Genomic DNA, 22,245 nt, shown 5'->3' with positions numbered 1-22,245 from the left:
GGGTTTGGTGTCGACTGGATCAAGCTAACTGGGCTAAGTCAGAACAGCTGATCGGTCGACCGAACCTCAGATAAAGTTTGACCAGCGAAGCGAGAGGATCGGGCGGATCGGATGGGAGAAGATCGCCTGATCGGTCGACCGAACATTGGGATCGGTCGACCGATCCGCGTCGGGTCAAACTTGATCCCGAAGCTTGGGGATCTGGATCAGACTTTGCAGAGCTATAAAAGGAGGCCTCGAGGTGCAGCTCAGATCATCGATTTCGAACAGAAAACTGTGCTCTTCCGTGTGCTGCTGCTAACGCCTCAACAACGCTCTGCTACTCCAACGAATCACTCCAAAGTTCTCTGTTCTCTTTTCGTTGGTATAATTCCTTTATTGCACTTAATTGTACTCCAACTTGTAATCATCTTTCCGACATATAGTTGTTGTCCACCGAAAGCGGTCAAGGACTGTGGGCCTTCGAGTAGGAGTCAAGATAGGCTCCGAACGAAGTAAACCACTTGCGTCTCTGTGTGTTTGCATTTACTTTCCGCTGTGTTTCTACTCTTAGTTTTAAATCGTTAAAATAGCCACGAGCGCTATTCACCCCCCCCCCCTCAAGCGCTTTCGATCCTTCAATTGATATCAGAGCGGGGTCGTTTTGAATTGGTGCAACCACCATTCAAAACAATTTTTTTTGTGGTATTTTCATATTTTTTGGAATCAATTAGAATTTAGCGTTATAGTTATATTCTAATTCTTTTCTCGAATCGGTTTTTTGCTCGAGGTTGGTGCAACACCACCCAAGTTCGTGTTCTATTTTTTTTACTTCCCGCACTACTAATCCAGGACCAAGTCCTGGAATTTTCTTGTTGTTTATTTTTCTTCATAGTTGATCTAAAATGGCCCTTCAAGAAGGCTACAGTACAGCCCGCCCCCCGCTATTCACCGGAGACAACTTCGGGTACTGGAAAGGTCGGATGAAGGCATATCTCCAGACTCATTTTGAAGTCTGGATGATCGTCAAAACCGGACTCCAACTACCAACTGATAGCGCCGACAAGCCACTACCATACGAGGACTGGGACGCATCTCTGATTAAGAAGGTGGAAGTTAATGCCAAGGCGACTTGCACCCTCCAGTGTGGCCTATCAAAAGAAGAACTTAACCGCGTCGGCCCCTTCAACAGTGCCAAGGAGCTGTGGGAGAAACTCATTGAACTTCACGAAGGAACGTCCGACACCAAAGTAAGTAAAAGAGACCTAATCTTCAATAAATTATTTAATATCAAACTGCAGGAAGGTGAGACAACTGCTCAACTCCACGCCCGGATTCAAGATCTGCTCAACGGTCTTCATGCAATTGGACAGAAGGTAGATAACCGGGACATCATAAAGTACTCTTTAAACGCCTTTCCGAGGAACACCTTGTGGGCATCCATGGTAGATGCCTACAAGGTTTCTAAGGACCTATCTACCATAAAGTTAGATGAACTTTTTGCAGAATTCGAACTTCATGAACAGACTAATGCACGCCCGACCGAGAAAGGGTTGGCTTTGGTTGCAGGAACAGGGAGAATGCACGAATCAAAGATAAAGCGCAGAACCGAACCAGAATCAGAAGAAGAACCATATTCGGAAGATGATGACGAGCTTACAACCGAAATAGTCAACCTGGTAAAGAAACTCTGCAAAAAAGAAGGGCTTCAACAAAAAGGATGTCAGAAAGGTCATCCAGTCCAAAGAAGCCCAACCAAGCTCAAAGGTCAAATTCGAAGTGACCTGCTACGGGTGCAATCAAAAGGGGCACATCAAGGCAAACTGCCCGAACCAAAAGGATCCAAAGAAACCAAAAAGGAAGAAGGCCTTGAAAGCAACATGGGACGAGTCTTCTTCCGAGGAATCCGACAATGTAGAACTCGAGCAGACGAATTTTCTCGCGTTGACAGCCCGGGACTACACCAATAAATCCGGAAGCGAGGACGAATCGGAAGTCGAGTCCGAGAGAAGCCACGGATCCACATCCGTTTCCGAAGGGCCAAACCCCTCTGTAAGTAAAAATTGTTTATATGGCTTAATTAATTATTTAATGCATAAAGTAGCTAAGTCCAAAATTCGAATCAAGTCGCTTCTGAAGGAGATAACACTCCTTAAAGAAACGACTAATAACGAATCTTTGACTGATCTAGTTCAGACTGGAACCTCAACTCAAGTTCAAAAACTTGAGGAAGAGAATTCCAACCTGAAAAGTCAAGTCAAGGATTTGAAGACAACCTTAGAATGATTTTCCTTGGGATCCAAGAATCTTGACTTGATTCTTGGAACACAAAGGGCAATCTACAATCGAATTGGACTATGATACAAATCGAAAAAGAAGTATAAGTCATATTTATCTCTCATACAAAGAACAAATAGAAAAATGGTCCAAGCATGGGTTGCCAAGTCCAACCTGATCAATCAAGTTGGACCCGGACAATATTGGGTTCCTAAGGATCAAATATATTACCTCGATAGACTATATCAAGGCTATGATCCAGGGGGAGCTAGAAGAAAAACGATTAAAATAAAACAAAATTCAAATTAAATTAAAATTAAATTCAAAATTCAATCAAAATTCGAAATTAAATTAAAATTCAAAATTCAATTAAAAATTTAAAATTAAATTCAAAATTCAAAATTCAATCAAAATTCGAAATTAAATTTAACATTCTAAATTCAATTAAAAATAGAAGGAGGATCCAGAATAGCTGGCACCCGCAACTAAACTACCCGACTGGGTAACCAAACTTAATCTACCCGAAATGGGTAAACAAGAATAGACTACCCGGTAGGGTAATTAAGGTTAGATAAAATGGGCTAGGTTTAACTTGACCCACGGTACTGGTGAAATTTTTGGATGATAGTACGTTAGGGAAGCTTGGGCATCACATGTCTAGGAAGATATGGCTTCGACCTGGTGCATTTGGCCAAGTAGAACTGACCGAAGCTACCCTTAAATGGATCCTAACTAGTTAGACCAAGGTTTAGTATTAAGTTCAATGGGTAGGACTATTTGAAAAACCTCGAAGGCATGGTTACTTTAATGAGTTCCTTGTGACTCACCATAGCCCAGAAGTTTATCCAAAGAATACTTACTTGTTGAACCCAAAGCTAAATCTTAATCTAACACAAAGTTAAACATAATCCTAAAATTGAACCTCAATTCATCTCACAAAAATTATAGGAGTCCCTGATTGAAAATTTAGATTGGGTGAGATGACTAAGGAATTGAAATTCAAAATTAAATTCATAATTATAATTAATTGAAATTCAAAATTAAATTCATAATTAATTCAAATTCAAATTCGTAATTAATATTATATTTTCAAATAAAACTTAATTAACTTAAAATATTTTTTATAATTAATTAAATTAAAATATTTTTCAAAATTCAATTAACTTAAATTTTTTTTAATTAACTCAAAACCCTTAAGATTAATGTTTTAATTATTCAAACCATCTAACAATCCCCCATAGGATTAACTGATAGTTAACCTAGATTGGGTAAAATTGAAAATTAGGGAGTTTTCCTCAATTAAGCCATTTTTTTATCAAAGAGGAAAAAAAATCCAATTCAACTACTTTATGTGTAGGAATTAGATCAATGGATACTGGACAGTGGATGCTCCAGACATATGACTGGAGATAAATTGAAATTTACTAAGCTCAAACTAAAGAACCTAGGATCGGTTGCGTTCGACAACGACAGTAAACTTAAGGTAATCGGAAAAGGTAATATCGAACTTAACTCCGATTTTATTATTCAAAAAGTTTTATTAGTTGAAAATCTCAATTTTAATTTAAGTATAAGCCAATTATGCGATACTAGTTACTCAGTTAATTTTACCAAATCTAAATGTATAGTTAAACATATTGAAAATCCAAAAATCATACTTAAGGGCACTAGGAAAGATAATGTCTACACCATTTATCTACCAACATCCTCAATAAAATGTTTTCTAACACAAGAGGAAACTGAGTTATGGCACAGAAGATTAAGTCACACTCACACTAGACTCATTTCAAAAATGAGTCAAAATAGACTAGTTAGAGGGTTGCCCAAATTAAAAGTTATTGAAAACTCAATCTGTAATGCATGTCAACAAGGAAAACAAACCAAGTCAACCCACAAGTCAACCAATTTAGTTAGAACTACTTGTCTACTTGAGCTCCTTCACCTAGACCTATTTGATTCACATGGAGCCAAGTCACTAAGCAAGAACCAGTATTGCTTAGTAATAATCGATGACTACTCCAGGTTCACTTGGGTAAAATTTCTAAAGACAAAAGATGAAACCTTTGAAGTCTTTTGTAACTTTTGTAAACTAATAGAAAATGAAAAAGACACTCAAATAAAAAGAATCAGAAGCGGCCATGGAGGAGAATTTGAGAATCACAACTTTACTGAATTTTGTGAAATAAATGGGTACAAACATGAATACTCCTGCCCTAGGATCCCTCAACAAAATTGTTTAGTAGAACGTAAAAACAGAACCCTACAAGAAGCTGCTAGGACCATGTTGAACGAATATAAACTATTTAATCAATTCTGGGTTGAAGCAGTTAATACAGCATGTTACATTCAAAATAGAATTTTAATTAACAAATTTCAAAATAAAACACCCTATGAAATTTATTATAATAAAATTCCCAACTTAAACTATTTAAAAGTGTTTGAGTGTAAAGTCTTCATTTTGAACACTAAAGACTACTTAGGGAAATTTACATAAAAAACGACCCCGAGAATATTTTTAGGGTATTCAACAACCAGTAGAGCATATAAAGTGTATAACAAAAATACCCTAAAAGTAGAAGAAACAATAAATATAATATTTGATGAAGAAAATAAATTACCCAACACAATAAATGAAAATGAAAATACAGAAAATGCTAACCCAATAAACAGAGAAGATGACGAAATTCAACCTGAACCTATTGAATCTGAAGAACAAATCACCAACTCAAATGGTATACAACCAACAAGAACAAGCACAAATCACCCATCTGACCAAATTTTGGGTGACCCAACTTTAGGAGTTAGAACTAGGTCATCCTATAGAAATCAGAGTCAAATAGCCCTGATTTCAAAAATCGAACCCAAAATCATAGAAGAAGCCCTACCAGACCCAGATTGGACTCTAGCAATGCAAGAAGAATTGGCCCAATTTGAAAGAAATCAGGTCTGGGAATTAGTGTCTAAACCCATTAATAAATCCGTAATTGACACTAAATGGGTTTTTAGAAACAAATTAAATGATCAAGGTGAAATAGTTAGAAACAAAGCTAGGTTAGTAGCTAAAGGATTCAGTCAAGTAGAATGGTTAGACTATGATGAGACCTATGCTCCTGTAGCAAGACTTGAATCCATTAGGATGTTACTGGCATATGCAGCACACAAAGGATTCAAGCTATTTCAAATGGACGTAAAATCCGTATTTTTAAACGGATTTATTAAAGAAGAAGTATATGTAGGTCAACCCCAGGATTTGAGGACTTAGAACAACCAAATTATGTCTTTAGATTAAAAAAGACCCTATACGGACTAAAACAAGCACCTAGGGCTTGGTATGAACGTCTGTCCAATTATCTAATATCAAAAGGATTTAACCAGGGTCAAATAGACCCAACCCTTTTCGTAAAAACCTTAGAAAATGACATTTTTATAGCCCAAATTTACGTCGACGATATTATTTTCGGTTCCACAAACTCTAAATTTCTAAAAGAATTCACCAAACTAGTGGAAAATGAATTCGAAATAAGTCTGGTAGGAGAACTTAATTTCTTCTTAGGTTTACAGATTAAGCAAACTAAAGATGGAATTTATATTTATCAAACTAAATATGCTAAGGAATTAGTTAGAAAATTTGGCATGGAGAACTCAAAAATAATTAATACACCAATGGCTACAAATACTAAAATTGACTCAGACTTATAAGATAAATCAGTAGATTTGAAATACTATCGAAGTGCGATAGGAAGTCTACTGTACCTAACTGTGAGTCGACCAGACATTATTTCGCAGTAGGTATGTGTGCACGATACCAATCTTGTGCAAAAGAGTCTCACTTAACCCTTGTCAAAAGAATCCTTAGGTATGTTAAAGGAACCCTAAATGTAGGACTATGGTACCCTAGATCTGGCACCCTTGACCTAACCGGCTACTCTGACTCAGACTATGCCGAATGCAAGCTAGATAGAAAAAGTACAAGTGGTAGCTGTCAATTTCTAGGACAACGCTTAGTAAGTTGGTCAAGTAGAAAGCAACACTGTGTTGCTTTATCTACCACTGAAGCTGAATATATAGCCTTAGGTGAATGCACATCTCAGTTGCTATGGATGATGCATACCCTTAAAGACTATCAACTAGAGTTTCATAAAATAAAAATCTCAATTGATAATATAAGCTCAATAAATTTAACAAAAAACTCAATTCATCACTCAAGGACTAAACATATAGAAGTAAAGCACCATTTTGTAAGGGATCACATAGCTAAGGGTGATATTGAACTCAACTATATTGAGTCAAAATCAAACCTAGCTGACATCTTCACAAAGCCCTTACCTGAACTTGAGTTTAACTCACTTAGAAGACAAATAGGAATGTATTGGGTAGAATAGATGTTGTTTTTCAAATTCGTGGTCTTACTTCAAAACTCTTATTTAATCATCCTATTCCTTTTAAAAATTATAGGAAAATATTGGTTTTAAAATTCCAGCTTTTACTAGATTTTCAAAATATGGATTTAGCCTAGGCTCAACCTTAGAAATCATGCTCCCTTAAGTTTCAGCCAGAGCATCTCACAAACACCTAGGCTTACCTTGCTTATGTTTGAAAAAACATAGAACGACGTGAGATGCATAGGGTACAACCTGGACTCAAGAATGCTTATATCTGTGCATCAATATGAGTCTGGGCATTAAACACCAAGTCAACAGTAATCAAGTTAAGTCTTCCAGCACTAGTCAAATCTAACTGGATTTAGTGACTTAACTTGACTAACCAAGTGAAAGTTGTTTCCCTCTAGGTAATCAGCTAGTAGCTAAATGGTTAGACATGTGGCCGTAAAACAACGTGCTTGATATGTAAACCAGTTTGAGTTCACTCAAGCATGAACTTTAGGGCTCTGATACCTCTCAAAAGTAAATAGTCTGAAACATATTGACTCATGCTTGGACCAACTGAATTTGAATGAATAACCTTACTTAAAGTTATTAAGGCATTAAGGGGGAGTGATTTTGGGTTGGTCTTAAAGTTAGTTTTTCCAAGTTAGTTGTTCTTTAAAGTATTTTTTTTGGTTTTTAAAATAAAATTATCTTTGACTTGATTTAAAAATTAAAAACTAATTTTTCCTTATCTTCAAAAATTCAGGTTATTTTTTAACTTAGCTTTAAAATTAAAGTTATTCATGACCTGACTTTTAAATTATAACTCCTCTAGAAACTAAGCTAAGTACTTAATTAAGTTTTCTCTAACTAAACTGAGTTAAATTATTTTCTAAACTTAGCCACTTGGCAAGATACTTTCTCAACTCAATCATTTTTAAGCTGAAAACTTAGTTAAGCATTTCAAATTTAGCTAAGTGGTTTTCAAAATAATTTTTTTAAAGAAAAAGTCTTTTTAAGAAAACTATTATTTTCAAAAGCCTTTTAAATTAAGTCTAAGTACTTAAACTATACTACCCTTTAGGGGGAGCTTAAAATTAAAGAGACGATTTCTCTCTTGTGTTAATTCCTTTTTGATTTATGTCAAAGGGGGAGTGAAAAGTCAAAGTTAAGAAATCAAGAAATTAAACATAATGAAAGGGGAAGCATAAAATTTAAATTGCATTCATGCTCATGGTTAACTTCTATTATTTATTCCTTTATTTAATGTTATGTTTTACTTAACTTTGACCCGAGGTTGTCATAATAAAAAAGGGGGAGATTGTTGGTGCAGTGAGCACCAGATGATCGAACTTGAGTTTTGATTATGGCAAAGGGCTCAAAGTTAAGCTGTGGTGTTATCTAACAAGGTTCATGGAGATTGCAGGAAAGTCCTAAGTGATACTTAGGCAAAAGTCCTAGCTGCGGCTAAGTAGGTGAAAACCCTAGAGGGTGGTGACCCTAGGTCATAGGGGGAGGTAACCCTAGGTGGAGGAAAACCCTAAGGGGCGGTAACCTTAGGTCCTAGGAGGAGGTAACCCTAGGTGGAGGAAAATCCTAGGGGGCGGTAACCCTAGGTCCTAGGGGGTGGTAACCCTAGGCGGAAAGTCCAGTCGGTCTGGAGGACCGGACTGACATCAGGTAAATCTCCTGAGTGGAGTAGGTGAGGACGCGTTCTCCGTAGAGGGAACAGTAGGCGTCGGGTCGACCTAGGGTTTTCGGTCGGAAACCCGAAGTCAGACCCGGACAGTCCGAAGGCTGTCAATTCATTTGTTTACATATTATCCATTTTGCTCTAACTCTGTTTTGCAGGAGACTAACCTTTTTGTGCAAGGTTAGAAGTGACCGGGATCGGTCGACCGAACCTTGGGATCGGTCGACCGAACCCACAAGCCAACAGATCAGATCTCTAAAGGTTGGACTGGGCTCGACAAGGGGATCGGTCGACCGGACCTCGTGATCAGTCGATCGAACCTGGGTTTGGTGTCGACTGGATCAAGCTGACTGGGCTAAGTCAGAACAGCTGATCGTTCGACCGTAAACGGTGATCGGTCGACCGAACCTCAGATAAAGTTTGACCAGCGGAGCGAGAGGATTGGGCGGATCGGATGGGAGAAGATCGCCTGATCGGTCGATCGAACATTGGGATCGGTCGACCGATCCGCGTCGGGTCAAACTTGATCCCGAAGCTTGGGGATCTGGATCAGATTTTGCAGAGCTATAAAAGGAGGCCTCGAGGTGCAGCTCAGATCATCGATTTCGAACAAAAAACTGCGCTCTTCCATGTGCTGCTGCTAACGCCTCAACAACGCTCTGCTACTCCAACGAATCACTCCAAAGTTCTCTGTTCTCTTTTCGTTGGTATAGTTCCTTTATTGCACTTAATTGTACTCCAACTTGTAATCATCTTTCCGACATATAGTTGTTGCCCACCGAAAGCGGTCAAGGACTGCGGGCCTTCGAGTAAGAGTCGAGATAGGCTCCGAACGAAGTAAACCACTTGCGTCTCTGTGTGTTTGCATTTACTTTCTGCTGCGTTTCTACTCTTAGTTTTAAATCGTTAAAATAGCTACGAGCGTTATTCATCCCCCCCTCCCCCCTCTAACACTTTCGATCCTTCACACTATGCCAAGAACAACTCTGACCAAGCTGTGTTGAGACCGTCACCAACACACGAGTTCATCACTTCTCATCCACACGTGTTGGATAACGAATTTCTATTATTTGATTGCATACTATTATTGCATGGGAAAATGTAGGATTGTTGTACTTCCCTCATTTTGTACTCTGGCTTCTCTCCGAGGGTTTTTTGGGGAGAATATTAGTGGATCTCCATTTAAATATGGTCCAAAGGATCACTAAATCTTAAAGTAGAAATCATTGGGGTTTCGAACCAAATAAAATCGACCTATGCTTGTGCTTACTTTTTGTACGATGTTTTTTTGCTTCATTTGCATGCTTGAATTCCGAACAAAGATTTTTAAATACAAAAGACAAGAAAAGGCATTTAAAAACACATGATTCACCCTGATCTTACAGAAAAAACTTGAGACAAGATATTAACCTGGCCAAGAAATGTTTAAGGCAGTGTGCCTTTCATATAAGGAAGGGTATTAAAGAGGTTTATTATAAATGGGCAGGAGTTAAAAATAAATAAATGTGATAATGTAGCAATACTTGAAAATGGTCTGCTTCTTTATCATTTATGCATTTATACAACACCGTCACAAAAAATGACAGCTTTAGCAAAACTTTATAGTAATCGATCATAAACGGTATGTACCATAGAGGACATGCATCTCATTAAAAAAATAAAGAAACCAAAATTTCTATAAATACAGAAAGTCCCTCCAGCGTTAAGGGACTGGCTGTTCATCGATCCCCATCTCCCAAGCTACTCGTGTGTGGCCATCTCCCAAGCAACGTAACCTGTAAATATGAATATGTATTTTCCTGAAAATCAACTCTGCATCAAACCTCATCCCCTTAAACGTGTTGTGATCACCCGCCCTCCAAATATGATGTACCCTCCTCATGTCGGCAGAAGGCGCATAACCTATCCTCCTAATTAATACTTCTGCTTAACGCGAACAGATAGCCTCCCATGTATTAGCAACCATAGCATTTATGTCACTATTTTTACCCATGATTTCCTGATCATGTTATCTCTAAAATGATTATATACCTTTTGTACACTCCTTTCCTCCTACGGGAATTCCACTCTGTTAGTGTTCGCCATGCGACTCATTGCTTTCCTATGGGGTTGAGTCGAGCTCGACTCAACCATACTTTTAATCTTCTTTAAGACGATTTAAGGTTTATCTCACCATGCGCGCCTAACACCTGTGTACGTACATTTACTTTTTTCTATATCTGTGGGACCGGCATTAGAAAAATCTACCATCTTTAAGAGTGTCTCTTTTCAGTTCACCTTTCATTGGAACTATAGTGAGACGACCATTCCACCAAGAAAATAGAATTAAGTGCTACGTGGCAAATACCCCAATCAACTACGTGTTTTCTAGTGGAATTTGATCCATTTCTCGACCTCTAATCAGATCATTAAGTATGAGAAATGTAATATAGTATTTTATTATTTTAAAAATAGAATATATTTTTAACAATTCTAATAATTAAGGATGTCTTTTTTATTATTATTTTACTTATTTTTTATTCACCTAGGCAATAACCAATAAAAATTACTAATTCCCAACAATAAAAAAAATCAAATCTTTAATTTATCAAAAATATCTTAAATAGTTCCTATATCTACCTTCAATTCATTTTATTTAATTTTAATATGAATTTATTTCCTTCTCCCCTAAAAAATCCAATCATCCTTAATTAAATATTTACAACATATTTCTTTCTTATTTAAATAAAAAATATTAATTATTCATTCGACTTTGTGATCAGGTAATTATTTATTACACCCGGTGGTATCTATAAAATTAACAAAAATATAAATTTACTCAGTAGAAATTTTCTTGTCCTCAAATTATAGACCAGGAGATGGTCCATTGCATGAGGATTTTTGATTTGGATGAACCCCATCTTTAAATAGGTGGGGTCCATCTAAATCAATGATCTAAAAAAATGGATCATCCTTTAATCCACAATTTACAAATCAGAGAATCCATGCTCAAATTTACTAGCCAAGTGATCATATGGCATGGTTTTACTTTTATTAAAAACTCTGCCTGAAAATTTTTTAGTGTTATACAAGTAAAATTTCTACAGAGATAGCAAGAGGCTGAGGAATTAATGATGCACCAAATCGGCATGTAATTACTATTTGACAGACACGTAATTTAATATTTCCATGAATTATCATATGAATATATTAGGTATTTAGTAGATTCTACAACGACGAATTATTATATTTTAAATATATATTATACGTTAAATAGATTCTAAAACGGAGGAATTATTATATTTTAATTGGTCTCCAAATTTAGCAGCGTACGGCTCTCCCTATATATGGTACAGAAGGATCTTTGTTTATCAGAAGTTAGCTATTCAGATTCCCGAAATGGATCTTGCGCCATGCTTGCTCTTTTTTCTCCTTGCCTTCTTCTCGAATCCTTCCGTTGCCTCTCCTTCTTCTGCGAGCCGTTACATTATTCAAGTGGAAGAGCCGGCTCGGCCGCTGACGGAAGGGAGCCTGAAGAGGTGGCACGAATCTTTCCTTCCGCCGGCCGTCGAGGCGTCTGGAGTCGTCGATCGCCGGCTGCTGCACTCCTATAGCGACGTCTTCAGCGGGTTCGCCGCCACACTGACGGAGGAAGAGCTGCAGGCAATGGGGAAGAAGAATGGCTTCGTGCGCGCGTTCCCCGACCGAGTGTTGCGCGTGATGACTACCCACACGCCGGATTTCCTCGGGCTCAAGGTCGGCAGCAAGGGGCTGTGGAATGACTCGAACCTCGGGAGCGGAGTCATCATCGGAGTTCTCGACAGCGGCGTGACACCCGGCCACCCTTCCTACGACGACGAGGGGGTCCCTTCTCCGCCCTCGACGTGGAAGGGCTCGTGTGAGCTCGAGACCGGTTGCAACAACAAGCTCATCGGAGCCAGGTCGATGATCGTCGATGGGAGTCCTCCCGTTGACGCGGTCGGCCATGGGACCCACACTTCCGCCACTGCCGCTGGTAACTTCGTCCGAAACGCGAGCTACTTCGGCTTTGCCAAAGGCACGGCCGCCGGAATGGCCCCTCGGGCACACCTTGCCATCTATCAGGTCTGTGGCCGCAAAGGCAATTGCTATTCCGCCGATATCCTCGCTGGGTTGGACGCAGCTGTCAAGGATGGCGTCGACATCCTTTCTCTCTCGCTAGGTGGCCGTTCCACGCCTCTCGACCAAGATATAATCGCCATTGGTTCGTTCGCGGCTGCCAAGAAGGGAATCTTCGTCAGCTGCGCTGGCGGCAACGATGGACCTGACTACTTCACCGTCTCCAACGAGGCACCGTGGATCCTCACGGTGGCGGCCAGCAGCGTCGATCGAAGCTTCAGGGCCTTCGTGAAGCTTCCCAATGGGAAGGTGATCCCCGGAGAGTCTCTCGACCAACCTAGCAACTTCCTTGAAAGTTCTCTTCCCCTGTACTACCCCACCGAGTCGCCATACTGCAACAGGGAGCCTACCGATGATAGACACAGGGGCAGTGTCTGGGTATGCGAGGTCGATTGCGACAATCTTGTACGTGTGGCGACGTTCGCCAAGTCCCACGGCGCCAAGGCATTGATCTCCATTTCCCCAAAGACAGAGGGCGCCACCATCTCGATCAAGAAGATGGACTTTCCCGGAGTAGTGCTCACCATCCAAGACGGCTCCGACATCAAATCGTATTTGAACTCTACTTTGGACCCCTCTGCGTCGATCGTCTTCAACGGGACAGTTCTCGGCGTATCCCCCGCCCCCGTCGTGGCTTTCTTCTCCTCTCGAGGGCCGTCTCAGGCAACGCCGAGAATCATCAAGCCAGACATCTCTGGCCCTGGCCTTAACATCTTCGCAGCCTATATTCATTCCAATGTCACTCCGGATCAGTACAAAATTGAATCCGGCACGTCCATGGCGGCGCCTCACCTCAGCGGTGTCGCCGCGCTCATAAAGGCCGTACATCCTACTTGGTCGCCGGCAGCAATCAGGTCTGCGATCATCACCACGGCAGACGCTGACGTCTTTGACGAGTTACTTAAGCCGGCGCACTATTTCGCTAAGGGCGCAGGACACGTCAACCCTAACAAAGCTGTCGATCCCGGTCTTATTTACGACATCACCCACGATGACTACGTCTACTACATCTGTGGCAAATTCGGTGAAGAAGGCGCTAGAAATATAGCGCGCGAAGTCACGAAGTGCTCGAAGAGTGTGATTGAAGAGGAGCTCAACTACCCGTCGATTCTACTGGCCCCCAGAGGCAGGGCCGCGGCCAAAGTGACCCGCACCGTCACGAACGTCGGATTGGCGAAATCAAGCTACACGGTGTCGGTGAGCATATCGAAGACTGTTGTGTCGACTACTGTCACCCCCGAGACGTTGACATTCAACGAGCTAAACGAGCAGAAGTCGTTCACCGTGAGTGTGAAATGGGGCGCCAACGGACCTCCCACTTCGGGCAATAATCAGTTCGTGGAGGGAAAGTTGACTTGGACCTCTGATGATGGTAAACATGTTGTGACCAGCCCATTTATCGTCTCTGCCTACTAGTGATGCAGAACTAGCCTGAGCTGGTCTTCTTCCTTGCAAATATTATTATTCTCAGTTATTAAGAAGAATGTAGGAAAGAATAACTTTGGTTACTTCTCCTTTCCATATCATAAATTAATATTTTTATAAGTGTTTTTTTTACTATTATATAGTTAATTGAGCCCCCACTTGGTCATGATTTTTCAGTTAAGGTAAAAGGTGAATATTTTAGAAAAATTAATAATTTGGAATACTTGGTCAAATGCCATTATTATTTTTAAAACCATTAATATCAACAAAATATCACATTAATATCTCACAAAGACCATTAATTAATTGATGTATTAGTGTGCCAAAACAATAATTTAGTCCTATCATCTTTGACTATATGAAAAAAAAATATATATCACATAGATTAGTATACTTATTGCTCTCTAATAATTAAAATTTTAAAAATTACAAAAGATTTTCTACAATATTATTGATCTCTCTAAAATGAACAAATTCATCGGATCATTTTGTATTTTGATTAAGTCAGTTTTTTCTTTGAATAAAAAATTGGAAGAGAATACATGATAGTTAACCCTACCCTATTTTTAGTTTCTTTTGACGTGTTGATTGAAAATCCTATGAGTCTATTAAAAAATTTAGGCTGCGTTTGATTTGTCCCATTTTCATTTTTATTTTCTGAAAAATGCGTATTTTTTATTTTTTAGAAAATGACTTTTTCGCGTTTTTCGTTTTCTTATAAAATGTTTTCTCATTTTTTAAAAAATGAACATGGAAAACGCAAACCAAAAGCGTTTTCCATTTTCTCAAAAAAAAAAAATAACGTTGAAAATGTAAATCAAACGCCCCTTATACTTTTGAATTTGAACATTTGAAGCAATGATTACTTTTACTTCATTAATTTCCTTTTTGTCATTAATGATGGCCGGATGAGTATTTATGACCTCGATTTTGAATGGAGTGATGAATCAAGAGGAATGATGAATGTTTCCATGTTTATGTGTATATATTTTTAAAAAGATAGATCAGCTAGACCTCCAGTGTCAATCCTTCTAAGTTTTGGTATTTAGGCACTAGTAATAGAAAGAGGATTTGTGCATAAATCTAGGGCACTTCAAACTTTTTATGGGACGCGGGAGTTTACCCTGGTACACCTTCCTATAGCAAATTAAAACTTCAAATTTCATTCCGTTTTATGGTTTTGGTTTTAATAGATTTAATCATTTCAGATTTTTTTCCTTAAAGTTTTGATTTGGAATATTCAAATCAAATAATTTGTTTTGGTTCTACATTTCTTACCAAGACAAATAACTTGATCTTACAACTACCAAAAAAAAACCATTTACCATGAATTTTATGATGATGCAGCATTTAATTTTTTGCAATACAATTTTTTTTCATCGCAAATATGTTGTTGCGAAGTCTTGCGACAAAAAAATAAACTAAAATAAACTTCATCGTAAAATTGTGACGAAAAATATTTTCATTACAAAATCTGCTACAAAAGTAATAAAGATTTTTATTACAAATTTTTTGACAAAAATATAATTAGTCGTAAATCTACAACGAAACTTAATTTTGTCTAAAATTTATGACCAAATTATCTTCCGTGGACAATTTTGCAACCAAATTATCTTTCATGACAAGTTTTGCAACCAAACTATTTGTTACAAAAATTTGTCTCAAAAGATAGGAAGAATTTATTTTCATTGTAAAATTTATCACAAACTTGATATTTTTTTGCTACAAAATTTGCGACAAGAATAATTATCTGCTATGAAATTTGCGACAAATCTGTAATTTTTGAGGAAAAAAGGAAAAAATATATTTCATTGGCATATTTATACTGTGAAATAGATCGCTAAATTTATTATGAATATTAATAAATATGCCTTGGTATTTATAAAAAACATATACATCAATCATCCATAATATTTTCTAACAAAATCCAAATGTCCACGATTTCCTTTTTTGTCCTGAATTTTGTTACAGATTTGTAACAATTTTTTTTTGTCGCTAAAATTTTTCACTAAATCCATAATTTTTTTTAAAAGTTAATTGGGGTTTACTTAGAATTATGTAATCACTTAACATTAGGCAAGAATGTTTGTTCCCATAAGTAGGGGCTATGCTTATAAGACTCTCCTAACCTTACAATGTTATCATAATTTTTTAGCGTTATGGTCCGATTAAGAGTTGACAACAAGGTTCAAATCAGGACCAACCCTAGAGTGGTCAAGATGGGGTTGGCGCACAGGGCCCCACTTCAGACAAGGCCACACTTCTATTAGTAAAAAAATGTTAGTATTTATTGAATAAAAAAAAATTAATTTAAAAATCTAAAATGATTGTAAATTTTTTTTTGTAAAAGTGTCAATAATAAAAGAGAAAAATACCCACAAGAGAGAGTTCAATCATATCTTTTCTTTCTCAGCTTTTTCCTATTTCTTCCTAAACCCTAAATGCACTTTTGCTCCCTGTCTCACACTTAAACTCTTCGCTTTCGTCCACTTTGACACCCACTGACAGCTACTAACTACCTTCCTAGTTCCCACACTGTGATTTACAGTGTAGTCGTCATTACATTGTTGCGTCACCATGGATGCCCACTGACACTACACACGTGCTTAGATCCTTCAAGGCTTCAATTTAGGGAGAGTTTTCTTGTTTGATCCATGTTAATTTAGCTTAGTGCAAGATTAAATGAAAAATAATTTTAGATTACTCAATTAGTTGGTTTGATATCTTTTTATTATGATAAAATCCTTATTCTATTAATAAAATTATTTTATAGTATATATTTTATTATTATTTTATATAAATACAAAGAGTTTTTTTTTTTTTACATCGGACCCTTCAAAATCTAGGACTCACCTTGGCTCAAACAATGCAGCTGTGATCAACGAAAGCAAAAACTTTAGGTGAGAAAAATATTATCAAAATAGCATCTTTAGTGTTCATCTTTGACACTTGAGACTATCGTAAATGATCAAATGAGATGTTCTTTCATGAGTTCTTATGCCAAAAATTCTACAAAGGACCTTTAGACAAGGCCTCAACTATTATTCCATGTGTTGACTTATTTTGAACTTATGCCATCTAACTTTTATGATAGTTGAAGACCTTATGCTAAATTTGGTCCACACAATTCTAACTTGGTCGGCATACTATATATTGAAAATAAGATGTTTGTGTTGACCAAATAAATATTTTAGGTTAACCTAAGTTTCTTTAATTTCATCTATTCTAAGGGTGATTTGAAGTTTATCTTAGTTTGTTTGACCTTTCAATCACTAAAGATTAACTTAAAACTTCAAGATAATCTATCAAATACCCTCTAGGGCTTAAGATAAAACTCCCTTGCAAAAATTTTTACTTAAAATTTAAATCCTATCAATTCAATAATCTACTAAAAAATAAACCTAAAATTACATCTATCAATGCAATATGCCTTCAATTTTTAAGCTTGATGGCTAACAACTTTGTAATTCTGAGCTTCTAATGTGTAAAATGCTTCACCGTCTAACGAGAAGGAAATTCTTTAGAGGTTTTTCTACTGCCTTGTATTAACAATTTTCTTGGTTGTAATTAAGTAAATAGCTGAGTCTGTCTTTTTCTTTATGTTAGTTTACTTTTATTATTATTGCATATTTTGGAGTTGAAAGTCTTGAGGAGGGTGTCCTTTAATTTTGCAGGCAATTCACCCCCCTCTTGTCGGCCCCTGCTGCGCCAACACTACTGAACTTCACATAGAGATGTTATCGTCGAAGCATCTTCAGAACTATGCGAAGATGGTGTACGTGATCCACCTTAGATCAGGAATATATCACCATATTGTCTATGAAGACAATGTCAATTAATCCAAATTCCCTAGGAATATTAGATTTAACAAGTCCATGAAAACATCTAGGGCACTGGTAAGCCTAAATTGTAATATCAAAGACTCATAATATCCGTACAACCAGCACACTCAACCATAAGATCACTGGTAACGAGTTTACAATCTGATCGGCAACTACAAATCACCACATCCATAAAAATCACACGTGCTACTCCTCAGGTCGCTATCAACATCAAACATCAAATAATAGATTATCGAGTCAAATGCCCACTAATAGATCATCAAAAGATAACATATCACCACACTTGATCTCACAATATCCACCAATCACAAATCATCCTCAATATCAATCAAATCTGACGAATGATAAAAAAAGGAAGGCATCCATCCTTCAACACTCACTGCCAACAAACATAAATATATCCAATTTGGTTCAACATTGCACATCTATGTTGTACCACTACAGGGATCATATCCAGTGGGGAAATTTATTATCGTATATCTTTAGTGAGACAGACTAGTCATGTACTCACCAATCTAATTTTCCCACTGATCCGCCCTCATCATGGGCTACAATTAATATGTAGAAATATATTATCATCCTACCAAAGTGTATCACAACTGAAATCCAAGGGCGTCCCTTGATTTCCTGATCGATGATCAACAATTCTCTAAATGGTAGAGATACGGTCAATCCATGAGATATGAGTATACAAAGCTCTACTAATCTTATCCAAAAATATCCAAAGAGTATGTCTAATCTCATCCTTCCAAAGTACTCAAATATCCACAATAAAAGAATGACAATCTAAAATCCAAAGGGTCACTCAACCTCCTAACTGAGAGTCTACCCATGAAGAGGGTATCTCCACAACTCTCATAATTATCCTATAAATGTCCCTCGACAAATATCGAAAAAGGTCAAACCCTCTGACCTAAGATATAGACTACAAGACCTGTAAAATGATCATGTGGTCAAGGTCTTGAGCCACTTGATGAAGACGATGTTAGTTGAATCGTCTAACCATGGTCTTATACCCCATCATACTGCGATTGCTCCACCCTGAGGTTCAGTAACCTCTAGTATCGAGCAATGAACACAAAGATAGAGGAACACTATAACTAAATAGCTGGTTAAAATATCTATCAGTAGATGCTCTAGCCCTCGAAGATCATCATCTGATATTATACCTAGTTACGGTCAGACCTCCTAGGTATTACTTAACTAACACCACTTCCTCCGCACCATTACAGGATATATATCACTAAGTACATCAAGGATATCCAATCATATCCAATAGTTCCATGAGTCGGGATCTCCTATGGAACAGCGTTACGCGAGTCGACTGACCATCGCCTTGTTCTCAAACACCCTCATCTGTATCTTCCTTCACGTGGTACCTGGTCACATAAAGGTTAAGCAGCTAACATCATCTTTTCCACACTAGAACAAATCATATATCCAAATGTACTCTCCAAGTTATACCCTAATAACGGTTGTATCTCATAAGTGTTAAGTAGGTAGCTTAACACTTTTCCACATCAGTGGGGGTATCCTAGCCGAATGTACATTCTAAGTCATCCAACCAAGTATAGACAATCCATGGTCAAAATCCCCATGGAATATGATACATCAATCCTCTATAGACTGACCAAACTGACAATGGTATCTGTAAAATACCGGAAAATATGCGAATATTAATAAGGGAATTTTTCGGAATTTTTGGAAATTTTCCGAGAATTTTTCAGAGCTCGTATGGATGAGTTAACAGGGATCGGAACAGGGCCCGGAAAAGCCTATTAAGGCTACCCATTTAAGCGAGGAATTGTTTCTTTTATAAATTTCTTTTTACTTTTTTTTCTTATTTCATTTTCCTTATTTCTCTTCCTCGCCAAAACCCGCAGCCTTCACCGCGTTTCTCTTCTTCTCTCGCGCCCGACGCCGGCCCTAACCGTCGGCCCGGCAGTTTCTTCCTCGTCGGCGTTTGATTAAGAGCCGAACCCCTCTCCTCTCTGCGCCTTCTCCACCCGAGCACCACCGCCGGCTTTGTCTCTCTTTCTCGGAGTCGCCCTCTGCACGGAAGAAGCAAGCCCTAGATGGGTCTTTGCCGATCTCCGGTTGCCAGCCATCGAGATTTTTCCTAGACGACTCCTTGCTTCGTGCCCCTCTCCTCTGCCCGATGCCGACGCTGTGAGAGCCATCATCGGCCGTTTCTCTGTGCTGGCACCCGAGCCCTAGACTCACTCAGCGTTGCCTTCGTCGGTGCCCTAGCCTCAGCCGCGACACCCCTCTCCTCGGCGCTACCATTCTGATTTGTTGTTCATTGTGCTCTGGTTTTCATTGCTGACCCGAGGTTCTCCCTTTTCCTCCCTAGGGTTTCTATTGTGGTTTGAAACATCAGTGCTGTTGTTGATTGGTTCTGACCGGGTTTGCAGATTGGGGTTTCCTCAATTCCAGTCATCTCATTACTGATTGGTTCTATTGCCATTACAGAACGGCTGAAGAAGAATTGAGGTAAGAAGTAGAGAGTTGGATTCATGTGTAGGTTTTAATGAAATCGAATAGTAGAATGGTTAGGGTTAATGGAACTAATCCTAATTGATTTTTAGTTAAATTCAATTGGGGTTCCTGAAGAAAATAGTTTGGTTTAGCTATTTTAGTTATAATTAAACTTAGCCAAACTGTACGATTTATTACAGGATATTGATTCGAGACGGTGTCTTGACGGGGGATCTGTTTTGGATACTATCCTTTTCGATTGGAGGCGGGTACTTTTGACTTATGTCATTTGATATGCTTAGTAATTAAATTAACATGTTGCATTAATTGTGTTTCTTATCTGTTTCGGTTAATCACTACCCAAATCTTACATGCTTGATTGATTGATTGGTTTTGCATCTCGGGTATATTTTACCTGTCTATACATGCTTATAGGGGTAGTGATATGCCATGCTTGACCATGTTCAGGACCTAGGTTTTATACCTTCTGTGTACCTTTGATTCGATATGATTCGTTGACCTAGGGTGCACTTTTCTATATATATGGATTAGGTCAGGATGTTTATATGGTTATTGCCATGCATCATTTGCATGATTGCATGCTGTGCGATAGTCCGCTCCATTATTGTTGAGCACATCGCCAGTTACATGGATCTGCACACACTACCACTCATGGGTTAGTGGTCGATTCAGGCTGAGTGTGTTGCAGCAGGGACTCTGTTAGGCACCGTTGGTCCGCTCATGGGTAGTGTGACACAACGTGTTATCCGGCAGGGATTCCTCCCCGTCTTTGAGTACCGGGAGTTGAGAGCATTGCGCTCCCCCATCTATGATTTGGGGTAGGAGGTTAGGTGTACTCCGACAGCATCCCGTCCACTCGGTCACTCATCAGGAGTAGTGACGACAGAGTGCACGGTTGTCACTGCCCTACCCACTCGGCCTCACTTTTGTATGAGATGATCGACTGGCGTCAGGGGTGACCAGGACGCATCATTGGCATCATATGCATGATGCATTTATTGCTTGTGTTTGTGTTTGCTGCATTTGCCGCATATTGTTTGGATACCTATGTTTGACATGCATCCAGGATTTCCTTATCCCTCGACCGTTTGACCTTATACTCAGGACCTGGTTAGTACATATTCTCCTGCTTATTTCAGATGCATTCTTATCTTTCTTATCGTGAGGACGCATGATTAGTGCTAGATGTTGTTTCTTTACTTTGCATATCAACTGTACGAGTGTTGGACTCACCCCGCCTCCATTGTTGTTATTTTCAGTTTGATGCTGTCGGAGTTCCAGTCGCTAGTCCCCATCGCACGTAGTGCTACTCCCTGGGTTTTGAGTTGTTTCATTTTAGCTTTTCGCTATCAGACTTTATTTTAGTTTTGTTTTGGACTTACATATGGATATTGTATGGAATCTTTCCGTTGGATGAACTTTTCGTATGATTTGGATTTACTCTACTACATGCCTGCCTGAACGGCAGAAGAGGTAAGAAAAAAATCGGATTTGGGCTTTACGAGTGTAGTTGAGTAGGGTTGATTTCGAGTCAGAGTATTATTACTGCGTGGTTGTGTCAGCCAGAGGCTGAATATATATATATAAACTGCGTGGTGATTGATTTTCATTACTGTTATTATTCCAGCCGCCTGTGGCTGAGTATTTAGTGCTTGTAGAAAATTTTGATTGTCCGCCGTACAGGGGAGATGCTGCCGAAATTTTCTCGGACAGGGACTCTTCTGGGGGCATGATAATTTAGTGGTATCAGATCACAGTTTTACGATCTTTTGTTTCGTATTTTGGATTTTCGGGATTTATCTGATACCAATTTATTTGGTATCAGAGCGGGTTATGATACCTGCTTTTGGTGTTCTGGAGATTTATCGGATACCTCTTGTTGGTATTCTGGATATTTGGGTTAGCCAGGTTTGCGAGTCAAACTGGGCATTATCGGATTTTCGATATGGTTGTGTTTCGGATTTCCGTTTCGGATTTATTTGGATTTCCGGCGATATGTACGTTCGGAATTTTGAGGTCAAATTGG

The 22,245-nt window shown here is 38.6% G+C and overlaps 1 protein-coding gene across 1 annotated transcript; it reads left to right on the top strand.

Annotated features, from left to right (window-relative positions):
• The first annotated feature begins 11,694 nt into the window (after positions 1 to 11,694).
• LOC122048050 (subtilisin-like protease 4) lies at positions 11,695 to 13,869 on the top strand. The gene has a single exon (XM_042609658.1). The coding sequence runs from the start codon at positions 11,695 to 11,697 to the stop codon at positions 13,867 to 13,869; it is 2,175 nt and encodes a 724-aa protein (XP_042465592.1).
• Positions 13,870 to 22,245: the final 8,376 nt, after the last annotated feature.

This window comes from Zingiber officinale, chromosome 2B (assembly GCF_018446385.1).
Source record: "Zingiber officinale cultivar Zhangliang chromosome 2B, Zo_v1.1, whole genome shotgun sequence".
NCBI lineage: Eukaryota > Viridiplantae > Streptophyta > Magnoliopsida > Zingiberales > Zingiberaceae > Zingiber > Zingiber officinale.
This window is presented reverse-complemented; position numbering and strand designations above follow the sequence as displayed.